This window comes from Capra hircus, chromosome 4 (assembly GCF_001704415.2).
Source record: "Capra hircus breed San Clemente chromosome 4, ASM170441v1, whole genome shotgun sequence".
In the NCBI taxonomy this organism is placed as follows: Eukaryota; Metazoa; Chordata; class Mammalia; order Artiodactyla; family Bovidae; genus Capra; species Capra hircus.
The window spans coordinates 69,457,307-69,481,440 of NC_030811.1; the positions used below are offsets into that span (position 1 = coordinate 69,457,307).

Genomic DNA, 24,134 nt, shown 5'->3' on the forward strand with positions numbered 1-24,134 from the left:
ACTGAGCATTGAGCCACTGAGCACATGTACAATATTATTAGCTCACTTACTCAAGATGACAGTGGTCCTTTGTCTTCAGGCTGGAATCCAAACTATAACACAGGATGTAAATGTGGTATGCTGCTGCTGCTGCTGCGTCGCTTCAGTCGTGCCCGACTCTGTGCGACCCCAGAGACAGCCGCCCACCAGGCTCCCCCGTCCCTGGGATTCTCCAGGCAAGAACACTGGAGTGGGTTGCCATTTCCTTCTCCAGTGCATGAAAGTGAAAAGTGAAAGTGAAGTTGCTCAGTCGTGTCCATCTCTTAGTGACCCCATGGACTGCAGCCCACCAGACTCCTTCGTCCATGGGATTTCCAGGCAAGAGTACTGGAGTGGGGTGCCATTGCCTTAGACTTCCCATTATTGATTGAACTCTCACAATTATTGCAAAAATTTGTCTTTTTGTAGGAAAAAAAATGATAATGTAATTTTCTAGGCAAGATAGAATATGATAAATGATGATTCTTTTTGGGTCAATGTCCTGAAGCATTTCCAATTAACTGACTCTCAAAATTTTGAATAACAAAAACTTAGTGATAGTAGACAAATAGTGACCATTTTCATTATGTGCATAGTTATACAGCTAAACAAATCATTCAGATGTTCACAGTTCCCTCATATTCTTTGAATCAAAATTTACATAATTTTTCTTTTAGACTAAGCTCCTTTCTTGATACCAGTGGGCCCTTTCTCACTACCACTGAAATATCTCATGTGTGCTTTGCATTATAGTACAGGTACTAATCCAGGAAGATAGTTTAGATCTTTTAAACATTGTTTAATAGAGCTTCATACTCAACATGATCAGAGACCGAAAGAAAAGTTAAGATCCACTTCTTCCCTTGTGAAAGTGATGTATCCATTTTTAGTTTTCACAGGGGCCATACTTCGATGTAGATTTGTAGTATATATAATTATAATTTTGATTATATAGAATTATAATTTTATAGAATCGGTTTTTGCAGAGGTTTTATTTTTTTAATGTATTTATTTTTAACTGAAGGATAATTTCTTTACAATATTGTGTTGGTTTCTGCCATACATAAACATGAACAGCCATAGGTATACTAGGGAACATTTCATGCAAAGTAAAGGACAGAAATGGTATGGACCTAACAGAAGCAGAAGGTGTTAAGAAGAGGTGGCAAGAATACACAGACAAACTATACAAAAAAGATCTTCATGACCCAGATAATCATGATGATATGATTGCTCACCTGGAGCCAGACATCCTGGAAATGTGAAGTCAAGTGGGTCTTCTGTGCATTCTTGCCACCTCTTCTTAATATCTTCTGCTTCTGTTAGGTCCATTTAGTTTCTGTCCTTTATTGTTTCCATCTTTGCATGAAGTGTTCCCTTGGTATCTCTAATTTTCTTGAAGAGATCTCTAGTCTTTCCCATTCTGTTGTTTTCCTCTACTTCTTTGCCTTGTTCACTTAAAGGGCTTTCTTTTCTCTCCTTGCTATTCTCTGGAACTCTGCATCCAAATGGGCATATAGTTCCTTTTCTCCTTTGCCTTTAGTTTCTCTTCTTTTCTCAGCTATTTGTCAGGCCTCCTCAAACAACCATTTTGCCTTATTGCATTTCTTTTTCTTGAGGATGGTTTTGATCACAGCCTCCCGTACAGTGTTAGAAACCTCTGTCTATAGTTCTTCAGGCATTCAATCAGGTCTAATCCCTTGAATCTATTTGTCACTTCCACTGTATAGTCACAAGGGATTTGATTTAGGTTATACCTGAATGGTGTAGTGGTTTTCCCTATGTTCTTCAATTTAAGTCTTAATTTTGCAAAAAGGAGTTCATGATCTAAGCCACAGTTAGCTCCTGGTCTTGTTTTTGCTGACTGTACAGAGCTTCTCCATCTTTGGCTGCAGTCTTATTTCGGTATTAACCATCTGGTGATGTCCGTGTGCAGAGACAGGTCTTGTGTTGTTGGAAGAGGGTGTTTTTTTTATGACCAGCATGTTCTTTGGCAAAACTGTTAGCCTTAGCTCTTCTTCATTTTGTACTCCAAGGCCAAACAAACCTAGACAGCATATTAAAAAGCAGAGATATCACTTTGCCAACAAAGGTCTGTGTAGTCAAAGCTATGGTTTTTCCAGTAGTCATGTATGAATATGAGAGTTGCCAAGAAGGCTGAGCACCGAAGAACTGATGCTTTTAAATTGTTGTGCTGGAGAAGATTCTTGAGATTCCCTTGGATAGCAAGGAGATCAAATCAGTTGATCCTAAAGGAAATGAAACCTGAATATTCTTTATAATGATTGGTGCTGAACCTGAAGCTCCAAAATACTTTTGCTACTTACTACAATTAGACAGCTCACTGGAAAAGACTGATGCTGGGAAAGATTGAGGGCAAGAAGGGAGAAGAGGGAGACAGGATGAGATGGTTGAATGACATTACTCACTGAATGGATGTGTTTGAACAAACCCCAACAGATAGTGAAGGACAGGGAAGCCTGGCGTGCTGCAGTTCATGAGGTTGCAGTCAGACATGACTTAGCTACTGAACAACAACAATTTATCAATAGTGTGTTAATTTATTAAGTGAATCAGTATACCTTTATATTTTTGTGCTGTTTTCTTTATGATAGCATAGTATCTTCTGTTAAGTTCTTAGATATTAGAACCAAGGATACAGGCTTTAAAATTTCTATTATGTTGGTCTCTCTAGTGCTCCTATTTGGCAGCGCATCATTGACTAGATAGAAAAGAAATGCAAATAATAAAGGAGGCAGTGCCCACCTTTTCTTTTGCAACAACCAGAGATATTATTGTTGCCTCAAATAACTAAAGATCATGTTTAGTCCTTTTATTCCTGTGTTTTAAGAAATATGTTAGAGAACTGCTATGTACTATTCTTATATGACTTCCTCTCTGTTTCTTTTTTTTAAGTATTTTATTTTTTACAATTTATTTATTAATTTTTGGCTGTTCTGCATCTTCATTGTTGTGCAGGCTTTTTTAGTGTGTAGCTGTGGTGAGCGGGGACTGCTCTCTAAGTTGAAGTATATGGGCTTCTCATTGCAGTGGTTTTTCTTGTTGCTGATTGCAGGCTCTAGGGCACATGGAACTCAGTAGTTGTAGCTCCCGGGTTTTAAAGCACAGGCTTAGTAGGGGCTTCCCTGGTGGCTTGGTGGTAAAGAATCCGCCTGGTGATATAGGAGACAGGAGTTTAATCCCTGCTCTGGGAAGAACCTGTGTGCTGTGCAGCAGCAAAGTCTGTCCTCTTTGTATCTTAATGAGGAATCCCTCAATATAGAATATGCTCCCATAATACCTTAATGATAGTTATACCTTTTTGATAGTAATACTTTCAAGGCAGTATTGCTTAGCAAGGGTCTATGTTTTAGGGCATGATTTAACCTGCAAAGCATTGAAATCTGTGATTAAGTCTTGACAAGGTGTCACTTTACTCTTACTGCCTCTTACTCTTTACTCATTCATTCAGCCACTTACTCATTCAACACATATTTTTCAAGTTCTTTCAATATGCCAAGCATGATTCTATATGCTCTGTTTACAGTGAAGAACAAAACAGAACATACCAATGGATTACACCAATGTACTTATGTTTACAGTGTAAACAGAATTCATAATGCTGTATTCCTTTGGTGAAAGCTCAAAATACCAATACTGTTTTAATAAGTCTTCATTTATACATAGATCTTGTGTGGCTTGGAAGGTAGCTCTGAATTCTATATATGTACAGAACTTATGAATTGTTTCTGGTTCTTTATACTACATAAAATGTCATCTGCATTTTAAAATGTTTTCTATGTGATTAGTATATAATTTCTTTCTGTTTAAATAATTTTATTTAAATTATATATAAAATTATATAATTTCCATTTTGTATTTAAATGTTTTAAAATGAAAAACATTTGTGTTTTTTAAGTATCTTCTTATTCATCCCTTCCTTTGTTTATTAAGGATAGATTTACTGAATGCCTACTGTCTCTTGGATACTGTTATAGACACTAAGCTAAGCATGCAATGGGAAAGAGGACAGATGGCTCCTCCTTGATCTTATGAAGCACTTTCTGAGGGAGAAGATGGATGGTAAATAAATTTTGATGGAAATAATCACAGAATGTAGAGAGTTCCAGAAAGAGATAAATAGTGGGCTAAAATAAAGCTGGGCAAAGAGGACAGGAAGGTCTTCCTGAAGAAATGACATTTAGTTGACACCTGAAAGATAAAAAGTATTCAGACATGCAGAAACTGGGGCAAGTGCAAAGGACTTGGAAAAGTTTGGTGAATTGTGGAAACTGAGCAAAGGCCAGCACATTTGGAGGAATGGGAGAAAGTGGTGAGTGGCATATCGTGTGGTGACATTGAAAAAGTAAATCAAAGCCAGGTCTGCAGAAGCATTTGCTGAAGAACTTCAGTTTTATTTTAAGTGCAATAGGAAACCTTTGAAAGCCTTCTTTCAAGGTATGATATGATTTTTTTTTTATTTTTAAAAAAGATCACTGTGGTATATGGAAAATGGGTTGGATGGGGACATGAGGGAAGGTGGGGACATCTGTTATGACAGGAAAAGATTGCTCTTATTAACTAGGATAAATAGCCAGTGTTCAGACCCTTAAGGCATATTTAAAAGTCTGCAGATATTTCAGTAAAACATTTAAAAGTATCTACTTTGAAGCTCATTGAAGTTCTTCATGATGGACCACCAGACCACCTTACCTGCCTCCTGAGAAATCTGTATGCAGGTCAAGAAGAAACAGTTAGTACTGGACATGGAACAACAGACTGGTTCCAAATTGGGAAAGAAGTACGTCAAGGCTGTTTATTGTCACCCTGCTTATTTAACTTACATGCAGAGTACATCATGCGAAAGGGCGTGCTGGATGACACACCAGCTGGAATCAAGATTACCAGAAGAAATATTAATAGCCTCAGATATGCAGATGACACCACCCTTATGGCAGAAAGTGAAGAGGAACTAAAGAGCCTCTTGTTGAAGGTGGAAAAGGAGAGTGAAAAAGTTGGCTTAAAGCTCAACATTCAGAAAACTATGATCATGGCTTCTGGTCCCATCACCTTGTGGCAAATAGATGGGGAAACAGTGGAAGTCTAACAGTGTTAGACTTTATTTTCTTGGGCTCCAAAATCACTGCAGATGGTGACTGCAGCCATGAAATTAAAAGATGCTTGCATGACAAACCTAGACAGTGTATTAAAAAGCATCGACATCACTTTGCCAACAAAGGTCACTTTGCCAAACATAGTTTTTCCAGTAGTCATGTATGGATGTGAGAGTTGGAGTATAAAGAAAACTGAGTGTTGAAGAATTGATGCTTTTGAACTGTGGTGTTGGAAAAGACTCTTGAGAGTCCCTTTGCAAGGACATCCAACCAATCCATCCCAAAGGAAATCAGTCCTTAATATTCTTTGGAAGGACTGATGCTGAAGCTGAAACTCCAATACTTTGGCCACCGGATGTGAAGAACTGACTCCTTAGAAAAGACCCTGATGCTGGGAAAGATTGAAGATGAGAGGTGAAGGGGGACAGCAGAAGATGAGATGGTTGAATGGCATCACCAACTCAATGGACATAAGTTTGAACAAGTTCTGTTAGTTGGTGATGGACAGGGAAGCCTGGCATGCTGCAGTCCATGTGGTCTGAAAGAGTTGGCCATGACTGACTGACTGAACTGAACTGAAGTTCTTCATGGTAGAATGTTGGATCATTATACCTCTTTTGGTTATATTCACATTTTGAACCTTTTCTATACCTGATCTTGGCAGTGTTCTCTTTTCATGCCTATTTTCTTTTGTGGTGAGTGTCAGACTTGTACTGGCCCAGTTATGTAATGGTAGGTTCCTCCTATGTCTTGAATATATTCTTGCTCTAGTTCTCCATCACATCTTGTTTTTGAAACCATACTGTTGGAGTTTTACTACATACATGATCAACCTTTATCTATCACATCTCCTAGGATGTTTACTAGTTCATTTATCATAAGTCTTTCAGATATAGGCACTTGGCTTCTCTTTGAATATGTATATGCTATGGTCCTCTAGTCCCAACATGCCATTATTTTTTAAATCATACAGACAAATCTTCTATGTAATTTAAATCATGATTTAGCTTCTAAATACTGGCTACTAGTTTTTCATTTGCGGTCATTTGCAAAGTCTGTGAGTTGTCATGTTGACTGTTCATGGATCTATCCTTAGAGAACACTGTCATCCGGCTCCTGATGAATTAGACAAGTATACATTAAGTGTATGCAGGTGGTGAGCACGTGCATGCTCAGTGTGTCCAACTCTTTGCGACCCCATGGACTGCAGCCCACCAGCCTCCTCTGTTCATGGAATTTTCCAGGCAAGCGTACCGGAGTGGGTTGCCATTTCCTCATCCAGGGGATCTTCCCAACCCAGGGATCAAACCCACATCTCTCATGTTGCAGGCAGATTATTTACCACTGAGCCACCTGGGAATAAGTACTCTGGCTAAAACCCTATAGAGCTAATAGGCTTAGTTTATCCATGCACTGTCCAGTACAGTATCTACCTGCTATTTATGACAATGTAAATTAAGTTATTTAAAATGAAACAAAATATAACATTCAGTTCCCCAATCACCCACACTGGCCACATTTCAAGGGATCAAGTGCCACTTGTATTAACTGGTAATGACACCGAACAGTGCAGATATTGAACATTTCTATTTTTGTGGAAGTTTCTGTTGGACATTGCTGATCTAGACTATACCCTTTTCAACATGATAAGGAATGCTTCTTCAAACCCTAACAAAGCTGGAAATAATGACCTTTTTACTTTTGTTCTTTAGCCTTTCAGGACTTGTCATTCTATCATAAACTGCATTAACTTTATAACCTCAGACATTTTAGAAATTAAATGCTAGAACTTGCCTGATCAATTGTTTATATGTGCCCCAGACATTTTTTATTAAAGTCATTATGTCAAGTCCTTGGAAACATTTGTGTTCTAGTCATTAAAAGTAGTTTGGGTTGGTAGTTCCATAAGTGGTCTCTGTTGACAGGAGCCATGAAATACCTTTATATTGCACAGATTAGACCAGGGTCTTTGAACAACTACTTTGGTTGTTCCCTAGTAAATATAGAATATTTATTTCTTGGATTTACTCACATTCAGAGAAGTTGGAATGCCAACATTGTTGACACTTCTTTCATTGGAACAAAGAGGGACTGTAACAACCAAAGAGTAACTGACAAATACACCCTTTGATTTGATTAGTAATTTGATTAGTATTGGGAAATCAGAAAACATTTGTACTGGAACAGAGACTTTTGAAGTAGCAAGATTATTGCTCAGTTTCTTGTCATTTTGAATTCACTTGAATTTCAAGGAGACAACAGTACTTTTTGTCAATAGGTTGCATGGAGGCCATGTGTAATGAAAAAAAAGTAGGAAATTGTGAATGATGCCATTCAGTTCAGTTCAGTCGCTCAGTCGTGTCCGACTCTTTACGACCTCGTGAATCGCAGCACACCAGGCCTCCCTGTCCATCACCAACTCCTGGAGTTCATTCAGACTCACATCCATCGAGTCGTGATGCCATCCAGCCATCTCATCCTCTGTCATCCCCTTCTCCTCCTGCCCCCAATCCATCCCAGCATCAGAGTCTTTTCCAATGAGTCAACTCTTCGCATGAGGTGGCCAAAGTACTGGAGCTTCGGCTTTAGCATCATTCCTTCCAAAGAAATCCCAGGGTTGATCTCCTTCAGAATGGACTGGTTGGATCTCCCTGCAGTCCAGGGAACACCACAGTTCAAAAGCATCAATTCTTCGGCGCTCGGCCTTCTTCACAGTCCAACTCTCACGTCCATACATGACCACTGGAAAAACCATAGCCTTGACTAGACGGACCTTAGTCGGCAAAGTAATGTCTCTGCTTTTGAATATGCTATCTAGGTTGGTCATAACTTTTCTTCCAAGGAGTAAGCGTCTTTTAATTTCATGGCTGCAGTCACCATCTGCAGTGATTTTGGAGCCCAAAAAAATAAAGTATGACACTGTTTCTACTGTTTCCCCATCTATTTCCCATGAACTGATGGGACCAGATGCCATGATTTAGCTTTTTCATTATAATATTCCAATCTGATAGGCAAATTTACCTGGAGTGGGGCTTCCCTTGTAGCTCAGTCAGTAAAGAATCTACCTGCAATGCAGGAGACATGGGTTCAATTCCTGGGTCTGGAAGATCTCCTGGTGAAGGAAATGATAACCCCCTCCACTTCTTCTTCCCTGGAGAATCCCATGGACTGAGGAGCCTGGCAGACTACCGTCCATGGGGTTGCAAAGAGTCAGACACGACTTAATGACTAAACCACCACTATATACTATTTAGACTATAAGACTTCATAATGTAATTTCTTAATTACTGCTAACTATTCTCCATAATTTTTATATGGTATTGTTAAATGTTTAAGTTGATTATGAAATAATACATAGATTTCTTATAGCAAGCATATTTGTTTCTCCCCTATTTATTTTTGGTCTGTGTTCATTTTCAAATTTTTTAATTTTACTTACAGTTTCTCCTATTTTTCTATTTGATTCTTTGTTAAAGTTTTTATTGGCCTAATTGCATACTATATCATAATTGTGTAAATATTTCTAGTATTATGATTGTGTTGGTATCATCATAAGATTGTTTCCCCACAGTGTTTAGAAAATTGGAATGCCAAATTGAAATAGAACAGAGTTCAGAAAATAAATCATAGTTGTTCATTTTTTTAAAATTATGACATAGAATATATGTTCCTCAGCCCCAAATTTCCGCCATGAGAAAGCCCACATAGTGTCAGTAGTATATGTTGTAATGTTAATGTACCTTATCTTTATTAAAAAACTGTGAATTTTTACACTTTTGAAATGTTAACCAAGTTTCCTGAATACGTATCTCATCCTTTCTCATAACTAATTGGCCTTATGGTTATGAGTAGTCCCTCATAATCATTGTATGAGAAATGAAATTATTTATAATCAATATCAGATCAATTATCTGCCAGCAGGCTGAGAGTAATCTCTTCATAAGAAACAAACTTCATTACTTAAAACATTTAACTGCAGTGTTAGCTCTTCTGTGAGGTTCAATGAATAGTTCCTGTTGAATGAAGGAGAGAAATAAATAAGTATTTTATTCGGTGAAATTTGAATTCCATTAGCTTAACATGTTCTCACCTCAAATAGTAGTTCCTAAGACAATTATTGCAGCTTTTAGGAGCCAGAAAAGTAAAGCCAAGGAAAATAAAATTGTGTGTATTTTGATATTGGTCCTGATGGAATTAGAGGTGGATTGGAGAAGGAAGTGGCAACCCACTCCAGTGTTCTTGCTTAGAGAATCCCAGGGACGGGGAGCCTGGTGGGCTGCCGTCTGTGGGGTTGCACAGAGTCGGACATGACTGAAGTGACTTAGTAGTAGTGGGAAAAATAGGAAAAAACGATGGAAAAGAGTCAAGTGTGTATTGTTCCCTTCCAGGTGGCTGCTTCTTTGGTTGTGTTGTGCCTGTTTCCGAAGTGAGTATTCCATGTCCTATTGTGGATTGTATTTTGTTTCTGTTGATTATTTGGGTTTTATTAAACCTTGTAATTTCTACTCTGCTTCATTTCCCCACAGTAATGTAGTAGAGAATTGAGTTCTTTTGTTTAAAATTGTGTGTGCAGTTTTTGTAGCTCATTATCAATTTTTAAAAGATTTAATTGTGTTTAGTTTCCATAAAATGCAATAACAATGTTTAAGATGACCTTGCACAGTTAGTATTTTCTCTGAGTATTTGAAATTTTATCTATTTCAGTGGTGGAAAGCTTAGTCTGCTTTCTTGCAGTAGTAAGTCCTTCAGGCTAAAGGCGTAAACTCTGCCAATGAAATATGTTATATTTCTTTGGACTCAAATTCAGCATCATTTACATGTATTGGTAATTCATTGGAAAAGTTTGGTTGTCAAATAATAATTTCCTTTTGCTTTACAGAATACTTTTTCAAGACAAAGGAAATAGTACTAAGAATGCAAATAACAGTTATGCAGTGATCATCACCAGCACCAGCTCGTATTATATTTTTTACATTTATGTGGGAGTAGCTGACACTTTGCTTGCTCTAGGACTCTTCAGAGGTTTACCACTGGTGCATACTCTAATCACAGTGTCAAAAACTTTACACCACAAAATGCTACAGTCTGTTCTTCAAGCCCCTATGTCAACCCTCAACACGTTGAAAACAGGTACTTAACTAGATGTACAAGATGAAGCTGCTGCTCCTCCACAAAGAGGGCCCATAAGTTGGTTGATTTTGTAGTGATAACATTGGCTTTGCATGGAGGCATTTACCCTTTGTTCAGCTTCCTTATGTTGGGCGTGGACCTGCCTCTGGTATTATAGGCTCTCAGGTACTGTCGCTCTTCGTATTTCTGTTTACTAGAGTAGCACAGTTTATTAGGACATGATGCTGATGGGACTATAGCAGCAGAAGCAGGCCCTTCTGAGTCAAATGTCCTTCTCTCTTCAGATATTAGAGCTAGCTCCCTTCTAGGCATCTTGTTGTCAGTGTGTAGTGCTGTTTAAAAGGGGAGATGATTTGAAGAGATCCAAAAAGCAAAATTCTTTTACTAATGAAAGTATTTTGATAAGATAGAGTAATCTAGTTTCATATAACTGTTCAAAGATAATCCCATAAATTCATTCCAGATTTTATTTTAAATGGGTGGGGGTATCCCAGATATATTTTGAAAATACTTTTGACACTATCATAGAGGTTGGTAAAGGAGTACAAGCTTTTAGTTATAAGATCAGTAAGGTCTGAAGATCTAATGTATAATGTGGTGGCCATAATTGATAAGAACTGGAATATTTGATTTGTAAAGGAAAAAATAATTTCCAAGTCTGAGAGTTTTAGAGTGATATGTATCTAAAAATCTCAAGATAAGAATTAACCATCATTTTTTTTCTGGGTAATAACATTTCATTGTTAATATTCAAGAGGATCTTCCTTATATTTATTTTGAAGCCCTCGTGAGTCACTAAAGTCTTGCTTCATTTGGATATACTCATCACCATGGTTCCGTTTTAGAGCTAAGATGTTTTAGATCTAAAAGAGAATGTCCAATTACCTTCATCCAGTGATTTCATTTTTTTCAATGGGAGAGCTGAGCTCCAGAGAAGGTAGGGGTTTTACCCAAGATTCTAGCAGTGAGAAACAGGCAATGAGATATAATGGAAGGAGCATGGGCATTGTTTGAGGTCTGTCTTGTTCTCTTAAGAGTGATGATCACGGGCAAATTACTCTTCTGAGACTTGCGTCCACATCTGTAAAATGAGAAAAGGAATATTTATCTCAAAAGACCATTGTGAAATGAAACAAGGTCATCACCTACTGGCCGTTAACATAGCCAACATCAGGTCAATGCCAATTACCCACTCTTATTCCCTTCCTGTTGTTTCCCATCTGAAATATACTAAGCACCAGAATGATGTTTTTCTTTTCTTTTTTTACCAAAGTGACTTTCATTTTCTACACAAAATGAATACTATAGGCTACTCCCCCCACAATTTTGTACTTACTTATGAAAAGGTATACAAATATGATTGATTAAATATGCTTAATAATATATCATTAGTAAGGACTAGGAGATAGTGACACAAAATAAGCATTGGATAATTCCTACATAAAGGTTTTTGCTGAGGGCTCAGATTGACACAAAATAAATGTGACATGGTCCCAGTGACCTCTAGAAATTTGCAATCTAGAAAAAAAGAGATAAGACATGTGTACAAGCAACTATACAACATGTATATAATTATTATAGAAGTGCTGACAAGATATATCAAAGGTATTCAGTGTGCCCAGAGGAGGAAGGGATTAATTTGAACTGGTGCAAACATTGATGTGTCCTTGCCAGAGAGGCATTTGAATAGGGCCAGGAAGGAGACAATATTTTTTAGCAAGTAGAGATGAGGGGAAAGGGTTTTCAGGCAGAGGGAACCACATGGGAAGTGCGAAGAAATAGGAGAGAGTAAAGAGTGAATCTTCCCTGGTGGCTCAGATGGTAAAGCGTCTGCCTGCCATGCAGGAGACCTGGGTTCAGTCCCTGGGTTGGGAAGATCTCCTGGGGAAGGAAACGGCAACCCACTCCAGTACTCTTGCCTGGAAAATCCCACGGATGGAGGAACCTGGTAGGCTACAGTCCATGGGGTCGCAAAGAGCCCGACACGACTGAGAGACTTCATAAAGAGTGTTTAAAGAATAAACCAGATTGATTGAAATAGAATGTTTGAAAAGAGGAAGCTTGTTCCTCGGGTGGCTTAAGGTCAAAATCATGGAAGTTATTAAGTATTAAACTAAGAAATTACGACTTTATCCTGCAGTTCATGGGGGAGGGTAAATGATAAGATTCAATCTTATCAGAAACAATTTGTACAGTATTATGTTATACTTTAATTGTATGTGTAACTCACCCCTAGGCAATGAATTCCTTAAGGGCAAAGAGCATTGGCTGATCCATGTCTATTATCTCAGTGCCTAGCCTTGTGCCCAGTGCCCTGTAGACATTCCATGTGTGTTATTTTTTTCACTGAAGGAAAAAATGATCAGACTTACAAATGTGAGTCTATAATTTACAAGACATGCTGAAGTTAAATTGTCAGTGAAGATGGTAGGAAAGGAGAACAAGGCCAAAGAGGGCCGCACGGTGGGCAGAGAGGGTTTGAGAACAGCCACAGGTTGTGCTGAGGTGTCAGAAAGGTGTGGAAGTTGAAAATTAGGGAGGCTCTACATTACGAAATAAGGGAATGATGAAAGCACAGCCAGAAAATTATCACAAAACTCAGGCTTGTAAGTGTGGGATTAGAGTAGTAGGAGGGTGCCTATTCCTGACGTAATTTGTGATAGGGCTCTGTTAGAGACGTTGGGGTTTGCGTGAATCTTACAGCAATCTATATTTCATAAAAGTTTACAAGTAGAGACAATAACTTGGACACAGAGTTATTTAGAATCTTTGTACCAAAGGTTTCTTAGAATCCTTGTTGTTTGTTGTCATTCAGTCACTAAATCATGTCTGACTCTTTGTGACTCCACAGACTGCAGTGCTCCAGGTTCCCATCCTTCGCTGTCTCCCAGAGTTTACACAAACTCGTGTCCATTGAGTCGGTGTTACCATTCAACCATCTTCTCATCCTCTGTTGCCTCTCCTCCTCCTGCCCTCAGTCTTTCCCAGCATCAGAGAATCCTTGTAGAACACTGAAATTGTCTATAGCCTTATATATCTGATTATATGTTCATTTATATTTGAGTTCTGAATGCTTCTGCTATGATCCACGTTTATCAAATTTTGGTATATCTCTTTTTTTTTAATCTTTTTAAGATTACTAGTTTTTGAAGAATTTTTCTTTACCTTGCAGGTGGAATTCTTAATAGATTCTCCAAAGATATAGCAGTTTTGGATGATCTTCTGCCTCTTACCATATTTGACTTCATTCAGGTTTGTAAAAATAAGTATTAAGTGACTTCACTTGGTTGCACTTTTTAAAAGTATTTAGAAAAATTATAAAGAGTAAATTCTTGCTTGTTTTTCATTTGGTTAAGAGTTTGAACCATGTCTAGTATATGAATCTTTTCAATATTAAAAAAATCTTCAAGATAGTCATAAATTTAGTAAATTTGATAATAAGTCAAAACTGTTTACCTACCAATGTGTGCTGTTGTGCTAAGTTGCTTCAGTCATGTCCAGCTCTTTGCAACCCCATGGCCTGTAGCCCACCCGGCTCCTCTGTCCATGGGATTCTCCAGGCAAGAACACTGGAGTGGGCTGCCATGCCCTCCTCCAGGGGATCTTCCCGACCCGGGGATTGAACACAAGTTTCTTCTGTCCTGCATTGGCAGGTGTGTTCTTTACCTCTAGTGCCACCTGGGAAGCCCTGACTTGACCAGAACCTAAGGCGATTCCTCATTGAGACACAATAGCTCTCTACTTAGAAGTGATTTAAGACACTTTCCCCCAAATCACTGTCCATGAAGTGTGACATTTTTGACATTGGCATCACCTTTGATAGAAGTCACCTACCTTTAGATGGCCTAGGTTACAATGACAACCAGTTGGTTTCCTGGTGAACTATAATTTCACCCAATCTCATCCATGAACAACTTTGGCCCAGATGGCTAGTTAGCAGTCTCGCAGTAAGGACCATAATGCTGGGACAGAAACATAGGTAAGTTTTCAGGCAGGTGAGAGAGGAAGGAAAAATTCAGGATTAGTGATGATTATCCCTGGGTTATAGATCTGAAGGCATCTCTAGGGCAGGCTGACTCTGAGCATGTGTCCTGGGATGGGGAGATGGTGAAATGGAGCAGAGAAGATAAAGGTGACCTAGGGGTAACCACATTACGATTCCAGTAAGTGATAGAACTTGAGTGTTATGAGTTAATAACCTTGGCTATTGAACCAGGTTTGAAAGCAGATTTCCTGGCTGGCTTGGGTTGAGCCTCAGGAAGTAAATGACAATGCAGTCTCAGTGACCTCCCTGGAGACAGTTGGAATAGGATGCTGCCCATCTCGGGATGAGTTGCTGCTTTCTCCTCATCCCCACCCCTTCTCCCAATCCCACCACTGAGAACCTGTGAAATAAAATAAAGGCTGCCACTTTTGTGTGTATACACAATGATGCTGGCAGGTGCACACAAACCAGATTGCCAGTTTGCCGCATCTGAAATCATTGGCACAGCCAAACAATGTTAACCATTCCAAGTGAACTTTAGTATTTTGAGTTTCCTTCAGTTACTCTGTTTAGGGATATAACTCAGCAGCTGCTTCTGGAATTTATTTAAAAAATGCTCTGAGTTAATCATGTAAAGAAGTGTTGCCCATGTCTTTAATTTCTGGACATTTCTTCCTTGTTCTATGCTTATAAATAAATGGACTGAAATATAATATTAAATCAGTTAGAAAATGGAGCATGGACATCTTGACATGATTGCAAAAGGATTCGTGAATGTTAGCCCTTACTAATTTTTTCTTTAAAAACTTTTGTAGCCTGCTGAGTATTTTCTGAATCAGTGTAAGATTCATTTCAGAATCCTTTGGGAGAGTTTCTTTTTGAACATGTATTTTATGAATTAGCACTTTTGGACACGTGGTGGTCTCATTCTTTCTCTTACAGTAATTTGAATAGTTTCTGCTCAACTTCTAGTGTTTTGGGGTTCACTAGTCATTGCCTCAGAAGTGATTGGGCAGGGTTCCTTTATGTTGATTTCCCTATTTTGTTTAGAAGAGGGTCTCACATTATGGAAGCATGATAAGGCAATCAAATGTAATAAAAATCTGAATAATTTTGATTTTATTAAAAAATGCATGCATTAGAGAGATCCTTTAAATTGTGAGCTCTGTTGGTTACACTTATGTTCAGGTTAATGAAATTCCTTTCTAGTCACATTTCAGAAACAGGTTTTTCACAGAATAAGGCACACCTATGAATTTCTTTTTTCAAAAAAAGTATAATTTATACTAACTCCAGTTCTTAACATTTGAGAATATTCTGGGAAATTTGCTTTCTGGCTTGGACATTGTGTAGTGAAAATGAAAGATCCAGATTCTGTTTTGCAAATAACACTATTTATTTTACCTTGAGTAAGACACTTAGTCCCTAAGGATCTCAGGTTTCTAAAATGAGGGAGATGTCTGATGATGCTCACCTTCGGTACTAAAGTCATAGGCTTCAGATTGTCATACTGGAAATGCACCATAATGTGACAAATTTGAACTTGAAGCCACACAGAAAAAAAAATGTATCCTAGCATCCTGCTTATCTCTGTGAGCTTCCCAGGGGGCTCAGTGGGTAAAGAATTCACCTGCAACGCAGGAGATGTGTGTTTGATCCCTGGGTTGGGAAGATCCTCTGGAGGAGGGCATGGCAACACACTCCCACAGTATTCTTACCTGGAGAATCCCCATGGACAGAGGAGCCTGGTAGGCTGCAGTCCATAGGGTCACAAAGAGTTGGACACAACTGAGCACACGTAGAATTTATCTCTATGTTTGAGTGCCAGATTTTTTTTCATGAAACAGAAGCCTGTACATCTTGAAATGTGCAAATCTTCTCTTTTCAACCTCAAAACCTTTAGGTTTTTTTGTTTCTTCTGTCTTAATACAGTGAGCCCTTCTACTTTGATCTCTGCTGTCTTTTACATCCTCCCCCCCTTATTCATTCTACTAATTCCATTAATCTCTTACTTAAAAATTCTCAAGAGCTATCAATTATGAACTAAATTGCAGATCTGGTGTTCATTGCCTGGTTTTAAATAGATATTTATCAATCAGTCAGTGACTTAATGCACCTTCTAAATGATTTCGAAGTGATCCTTCATTCTTATTTGCTCCAGTTACACAGGCAACACTATGTGCCCTTCTGTGTCAGGAATACTTTGAAGCTGTTTTTGGGGGATGAAAATGGTGCCTTACAGGTTTTATTGTCTGTTGATACTTTTTCCCCTAGAATGTTAGGACTTTGATAAGCTCGAATGGGAATTAAGGTCTGTATTCATATTTCCATCTTGTATTTAAGTCTGTCCATTTATTTTGCTGTCCTCTCTTTAATACACCTGGTCTGGTATGATTTGTTTCTTATTCACTATGGATTAAAAGCTAGGACAGAATTTGAAATTTGTGTAATTATAATACCAAGCATATTAAACCAGTGCCTTTAGTTTTGCATAAGTGCTAAATTGTTACCTTCTGACCTCAGAGCCTAAGGATGACTCCTTACAGAGCAGATTGAGTTGTTTTCCTCAAAGCTTAGACTTAGTTTTTCACTTCTGAGGGATATATTACAAATGATTATAATCAATGGAAGTCTACCTTGTGACTGTTTCATCACCTCCAGTTGTTCCCACCTTCTCCATTAGTCTCAAACCTTCTGTTGTATTGGTTGAGTCGGCTACACAATTCTTCCTGTTGTATTATAACACAGTTACAATTTCATTCCTAAGAATATCAATCATATCAGCAATAATTAAAAAAACAATGGTCACTTTCCCCACCCACTGTTATAATACAAGAGCTCTGGATTGGAATTATACGGTAAAAATAGCAGAAGACAAATGAACATAGTGCCCTTTACAATTGTCAACAGCAAACAGATGAACAAACTGATTCTAGTGAAATAGCTGAATGTTTCCATGCTGCAAATGCAACAGTATTTATCTTTCAGACATACTGGTATTTAATACAATGGCCCATTTAAATTAAATTGTGGTTCTTAGTAAATAATGCTTGGAAGCTAATTTTTCTTTTTTCTCCCTAAGACTCTCTTTCTGAGAAATGAGTATCCTCAGTTTAAAAACTGAGTCCTTTGCATTGGTGAAGTCTTGTCATGTAGTAACTTGGGTGATTGAGGCTTTCTCATTGTACTGGTGGCTCTTGTAGGGCAAGAGCAGAATAGAGAGGACTTTCCTTAAATTGGCTTCCCTGATAGCTCAGTTGGTAAATAATCTGCCTGCAATGCAAGAGACCACGGTTCGATCCCTGTGCTGGGAAGATCCCCTGGAGAAGGGAAAGGCTACTCATTCCTGTATTCTGGCCTGGAGAATTCCATGGACTGTACAGTCCAGTGGGTTGCAAAGAGTCAGACATGACTGTGTGATTTTCACTTTTACTTTCCTTAAATTATTGTCATCATATGTAGTTAGTCCAGGATCTGGCACAGCAAAGATTTTTCTGAGTATCTGCTGAACAGAAATGAGTGATGGGCTGGTACTGTAGAATTTGATGATGGACACATTAGAGGTAGAGGTATTTTCTCTATTAAACCTGTCATTGAGATATGATAATCTGAGGCTTTAGATGACAATAGCAACCCATTCAAAGAAGATTTATGCAGATGTTACGCCCTCATTCATGTTTCCATCTGCCCAAATGTTCTGTATTTCTGCATCAGTTGGAAAGAGTGTGTGTCACCCATGGCAGCTGGTAGAGAACTGGATTGCTGATTATCAGATAGATGTTATGATAGGTTTATTTTTCAACCCTTGTAGTAACAGTTACTTTATACTTTATTCACATGGGTTATTAGGGAGCAAATGCTGGCAGATTTTTTTTTAACTTTTTTATACATATGGTTTTAGTGTAAATTGGAAATACAGAATTTAAGCCTTTAACTTGATCTGAAGAATACCAGTGTAATCAACTTGTTTCTGAGACTGCTCACATGGCTTCACTTTGGGAGTGGATAATGTGAAGAACTATCTCTAATGATGGGCTTGACTTAAACACAAAATTCATTTGATAACACATAAGAGAAAAAATGATCTGATTTCAAATTAAATCAGCCCTACTCCCCAAATCTTCCGTGTTGTTTTTTTTTTTTTTTTAGCATCAAGGTTATCTCAAGTTGTTTTAAGGGCCAAAAACAAAGGGGAGTAAAATTCAAGTATAATTTTTTTTCAGTCTTAAATGTTAATCATCTAGATTCAGAGAAATCAAGTAGCTTACCTATATGACCATTCATACTAAAATTATTTAAAAATAAAAAGTTTATTTTAAAAGAAGCCCAGCCTAGAAAAAATTACATTCATTTAAAATTTGTCATACAACACTTTAAAGGTATAGGAAGTGAAAATATACTAAGATATAAGAATACCATGTTTTCTAAACTTCAAAATGTTATTATGAGCAACCTAAGTAATTTTTGGAATTTTGATAGAACTTAAGAAAAATGTGCTTTAATGTGATCACCTTCCCAGTAGGAAGATACCTTCCCTGTATTTAAAATGGAACAGAGAGTGAAAACCTTGTTTAGAAAACGGTAACATGCCTTGTCCACTTTGCAACAAGGAATATTTACTTATCACTGTGTTTTCTTTGATCCTACAGTTGTTATTAATTGTGATTGGAGCTGTGGTGGTCGTCTCCGTTTTACAACCCTACATCTTCCTAGCTACAGTGCCAGTGATAGCGGCTTTTATTCTCTTGAGAGCCTACTTCCTCCACACCTCCCAGCAACTCAAGCAGCTGGAATCTGAAGGTATGGTACAGCTTGTGACACGCCCACAAGAGCTAGCTGTGGATATTTATCTGCAGTTCATCTAGTTTTTCAAAATGTTCTTCCTGTTTTTAAACTCTTACATGATATGACAATGAGTTTTAAAAATGTATATTTCAACTTTGATTCAGGGCCATTTCTGTACATTCTCATCATACATACCTCTCCTGGTTCTTATATTTATTAATAAATAATTTTTTATAACAAGTAACAAATTTTATTTATTAATTAACAAATAGAAAATTTATTAATAGTGAATTTATTAACAAAATTATTATTAAATATTATTTTTGAGAATTTGACCATTGCCTTCTTTCAGATTTAAAATGTAGTGTTAAACCACAAACTCTGCAAAAAAAACTAAGTATATAAAAGGAAACAGTAAATTATAAAACACATGTAGATTATTTTTATGAATTAATAACTATGTGACTTCATTTTGAATTTAAAACAAGTATATGGAGTCTTAGGAGGCTGGATGTATATGATATCTGTTCTTAATTATATAAATTAAAAATTGAAATGATAGTGCCACTATTTCTAAAAGTTTGTGTTCCTAAATGAGACTGGACAAAGTTCTTTTCAGACACCTTTGCTTTCTCTCCAGGGGTCTGCCTTTTGATGTACCCCCGAACACTGATTGAGCTCTTTGGAAAGCTCATTGTTCAATAACAGCCTTTGTTTAGGTGCATTTTCAGGGGATATATTTCCAGTGTGCTTCTACATTGAAGGTTATTTGCTAAATTAAGTCACACAGACTTTCTTGAGGCATTGAATGAAATGTCTCAAAAGAAAAAACATTTTCAGCAGTGATTAATTTAGGATTAGTCAGATAAACAATACCCAGTGGTAGCCAAGGAATATGAATTAATAATGGCAACGATTTTATAATAAGTTTCCATCCACGGTAACCAAGTTAAAAAGGAGGGTAACTCATTAAAAAAATAACAGATTGCATCTATTCAAAGTTTGAGCCACAATGAAAAGCCTTTCTATCCAGTGACGTCCATTGTTTGATTACTTGTTTGATTACTCTTTACCCTTTCTAAAGTAAGAATTTGCATTATGTATTCACATGACTTGCATTGTTCTCTATGGAAATATTTCACAGGCAGGAGTCCAATTTTCACTCATCTTGTTACAAGCTTAAAAGGACTATGGACACTTCGTGCCTTTGGACGGCAGCCTTACTTTGAAACTTTATTCCACAAAGCTCTGAATTTACATACTGCCAACTGGTTTTTGTATCTGTCAACACTGCGCTGGTTCCAAATGAGAATAGAAATGATTTTTGTCATTTTCTTCATTGCTGTTACCTTCATTTCCATTTTAACAACAGGTACTATGAACTCCTTAACTGTTTAGCTAAGCATTTAATTTAAAGCTTTGTCAGGCAGTAAAATGCTGCGTTCATGTAAGTTAAAATTTTTAGGTATGATTAAATATATTTTTTAGTTTATTAATCAAAAATTTGTTAATTATTGAATGAATGATTTCTTTGACTTAGAGCTGTATGCAGTTGAAAAACTGAGATAGATATATTTCATCCCAAGTAAAATGAAAACCTATATAGACAAGTGAGCTCTTCTAATGAAAAAAGTTGAATTACTAAGCTATAAGATGTGTTGAGATATATGTTACAGTGGATGAAGATTCCGAGGGACTGCCAAATTTAATGGGTTGGTTAGTTGTAAGAATAGAATTCTGTTCAAACAAAATGAAGCAGATGTTGGAGAGTTCCAGGAGGGCCTTGTGGGCAGAAGGCACACTGCGCCTCCATGGGAAATGGAACGGTCATGGAGAGTCATACTCAGAGCGTCCCATCTCTGGAGGCCAGATGCCAGCCGTGCCCCTTCTTTTCTGTGGCCACTTCCCTCATGTCTCTTTCTCTAAAGTCTGGTTTGGCTAATGTGCCAGAGCTGTGCAACAGGGATCTAGTATGGCCTTTCCAGTCAGGGCCCTTGAGTGAACAGCTGAGTTCCTCTGTCCAGTTACCAAGTATTGACAAGAACAGCAAACAGGTTTATGTTGGCTCCGAGGTCCACCTGCAGTCCCGCAGGTGCTGAGAGAGTAGTGGATTCCTCACCTTCATTGTTCTCTCAGCCCAAGGCTTTGGGAAATGCCTCTGCAAAAGGGATTCAAGGGGGCAGGCAAATGAAGTAAATCCTTAGCAGTGCAACAGTTTGGGGCAACCTTAAAACAAAATAGTTTCTTTTGTGGTTCAGAATTAAACAATTTTTTTCTGTAATTAAGTTATTTGAAACAGGATTCAAGAGGGCTGAATGAATAAGGATTTGTTAACAGTGAAATCACACCAATATATCATGTGCTCTAATGTAATGATTAAGGATCTGATTGAGTCCTGGCTTATTAGGCATGATAGAGCATTCAAGAATCAGTATCGCCCAGGACCTAGCCATGAAATCAGATGCCCAGCCGGAGTGAATGTTAGCCACACAGCTAGTATCAACCCTGCCTCTTCTGGTCTTCAGCTGTGGTGACTTGTACACTTTAGTCGACTACTCTAAAGCCCTCATTTTCCTCATGTGTAGATAAATACAATAGTGCCTAGTTCATAAGTTTGTGGTGAGTATTAAATGTGATAATTTGTGCAAAGCACTTAGTATAGTGCCTAGTCCATAATAGGTACCCAAAAATCTTATGTTACTTGTTATTATTTTTAAAATTTTAATCTTACTCACATCTTAATATTCAGAATGAGTAATGTATTGGGCCCTGGATAAATTTTACCTGTTTAAAATAAGTGATTTAGTACTAAAACCACATACCTGCTGTCTATGGTTTGTCTTCTATTAGAATAATTATGGAAGCAAAAATTTCAATTCATAATAATAGGATGACTTATTTCTCCCAATTTTAGAGCCCTAAAATTTTTTTATCATGCATTACAGCTGCGGGGATTGACTCTCAATTAAGATTTGATAACATAAATTTCTAACAATTTAAGGACATTCTTATTAGAAAGACTTTAGGGCCATGAATACAGAGTATTTGTAAATTTTAATTAGTGGTCCCCTTTAGCCCTTAACAACTAATTACTTTAATTAAGCATTTGAGTATTGTTCTTCCTATCTGAACTAATCAATTTTTTAACTCAAAGGGCAGTCTTCTCTTTTTCCAAATGGCAGACCCATGAGTTCTGACTTCTCCATGAAACTCTAAGTTCTTTCTTCCCAACAGTATCTGATTGACAGAGAAAAGTCCTCCTTACAAAGACATGAAGCACATCTAAACATCTTCTGGATGCTGCTCACACACCTCTCTCCTGCTTTTGACTTCTTTGTAGAGGAGCTTATTCAGACACAGAAAGTCTTCCCATTGTCCATTGTAGTCTTTGAAGATATTATTACTTACAGAGTAATAGCAGAAGAGATAAAAATTATATTACCCAACTCCAACATCCCTTTCAATATCTGAAGCATTTAAAAAAGGGCAACTCTTTACTAATATGCAGTCACTCTTTGATTTAAAACATGGGTTGAATACTAACAGGGCATATTATCACTAGTGATGCATGCTGTGGGGAACAGAGATGAAAAATGGTTTAAACTGGCACAAAATCTAAATGTCAGTTTAACATATGCTGTCTTCTAGGTATGCATAAAGCGGTTCACAGAAAAGGGAAGTAGCCTAAAGTCTGTTTATATATTTTTTCCACCTATAGGTGAAGGAGAAGGAAGAGTTGGGATTATTCTAACTTTAGCCATGAATATCATGGGTACATTGCAGTGGGCTGTAAACTCTAGCATAGATGTGGATAGCTTGGTAAGTATTTCTTTTTAACTTTCATGAAAAAAATTCAGACAAACCAAAATATAGATAATAGCATAAGGGATGACTATATACCCAGCCCCAGCTTAAGAAATAAAACACTGCAAATGAGTCAAAGTTCACTGTTTGTATCTCTTATTAAACCCATATCTCTTCTTTCTTCCCTATAAATAGCCACAGTCAAGATCTAGTGCTACTATGAACGTTCTTTCAGTTCTTTGCCTAGGATTTTTCTAGGATAGCCACCCAGGAGTGGTATTGCTGGGTCATAGAATTCACCCATGTTCAACTTTGCTAGATGGTGCCAAATTGTTCTAAGATCCCTTGTACCAGATTATACTCCCATCAAAAGAGTATAAGAGGGTGGTACAGTGGCTAAGACTCCACGCCCCCAGTGCAGCGGGGCCTGGATTTGATCCCTGGTCAGAGAACTGGATCCCACATGCTGCAACTAAGACCCTGTACAGCCAAATAAATAAGTATTCTTTTAAAAAGAGAGAGAGAGTGTAAGAATTCTCAGAGGTCCATAGGTATTATATACAACACTTGATAATGTCAGACTTAAAAAAAAATGAAAGTATAGTTGATTTACAATATTGTGTTAGTTTTATGTGTATACCAAAGTGATTCAATGATATGTATTTTTTCAGATTATTTTCAATTATTAGTTATTATAAAATATTGAACATAGTTCCCTGTAGATACTTTGTAGCTCTGTTGCTTATCTATTTTATATATAGTTGTTTGTATCTGCTAATCCCAAGCTCCTTTATTTCTCCCCCATTCCTTCCCTTTTGGTAACTGTAACTGTTTTCTGTATCTATGAATCGTTTCTGTCTTGTATATAGATTCAGTTGTATTGCTTTTTAGATTCCACATATGGAATATATATATATGTTATATAGCATTTGTATTTCTCTACTGACTTACTTAGTATGATATTCTCTAGGTCCATCCATGTTGCTGGAAATTGCATTATTTCATTCTTTTTTATGGCTGAGTAGTATTTTACTGTATGTATGAATCACCTCTTCTTTATCCATTCGTCTGTCCATGAACACTTAGGTTGCTTCCATGTCTTGGCTATGGTAAATAGTGCTACTGTGAACATCAGGGTACATGTATCTTTTTAAATTAGTTTTTATCTTTTCCAGACATATGCCCAGGAGCAGGATTGCTACATCAAATGGTAGCTCTATTTTTAATTTAAGAAAGCTCCATACTGTTTTCCATAGTGGGTGCACAAATTTACATTCCCACTAATAGGAGGGTTCACT

At 37.4% G+C, this 24,134-nt stretch overlaps 1 protein-coding gene across 1 annotated transcript in view; it reads left to right on the plus strand.

Moving 5' to 3' along the window:
- CFTR (cystic fibrosis transmembrane conductance regulator) overlaps positions 1–24,134 on the plus strand; it is a 181,167-nt gene that overhangs the window by 107,583 nt on the left and 49,450 nt on the right. Inside the window, exons 17-22 of the mRNA XM_013963305.2 lie at positions 9,521–9,558; positions 10,012–10,262; positions 13,435–13,514; positions 18,897–19,047; positions 20,177–20,404; positions 22,751–22,851. Coding sequence (XP_013818759.2) covers positions 9,521–9,558; positions 10,012–10,262; positions 13,435–13,514; positions 18,897–19,047; positions 20,177–20,404; positions 22,751–22,851 — 849 coding nt within the window. The remainder of the gene's footprint in view (positions 1–9,520; positions 9,559–10,011; positions 10,263–13,434; positions 13,515–18,896; positions 19,048–20,176; positions 20,405–22,750; positions 22,852–24,134) is intronic.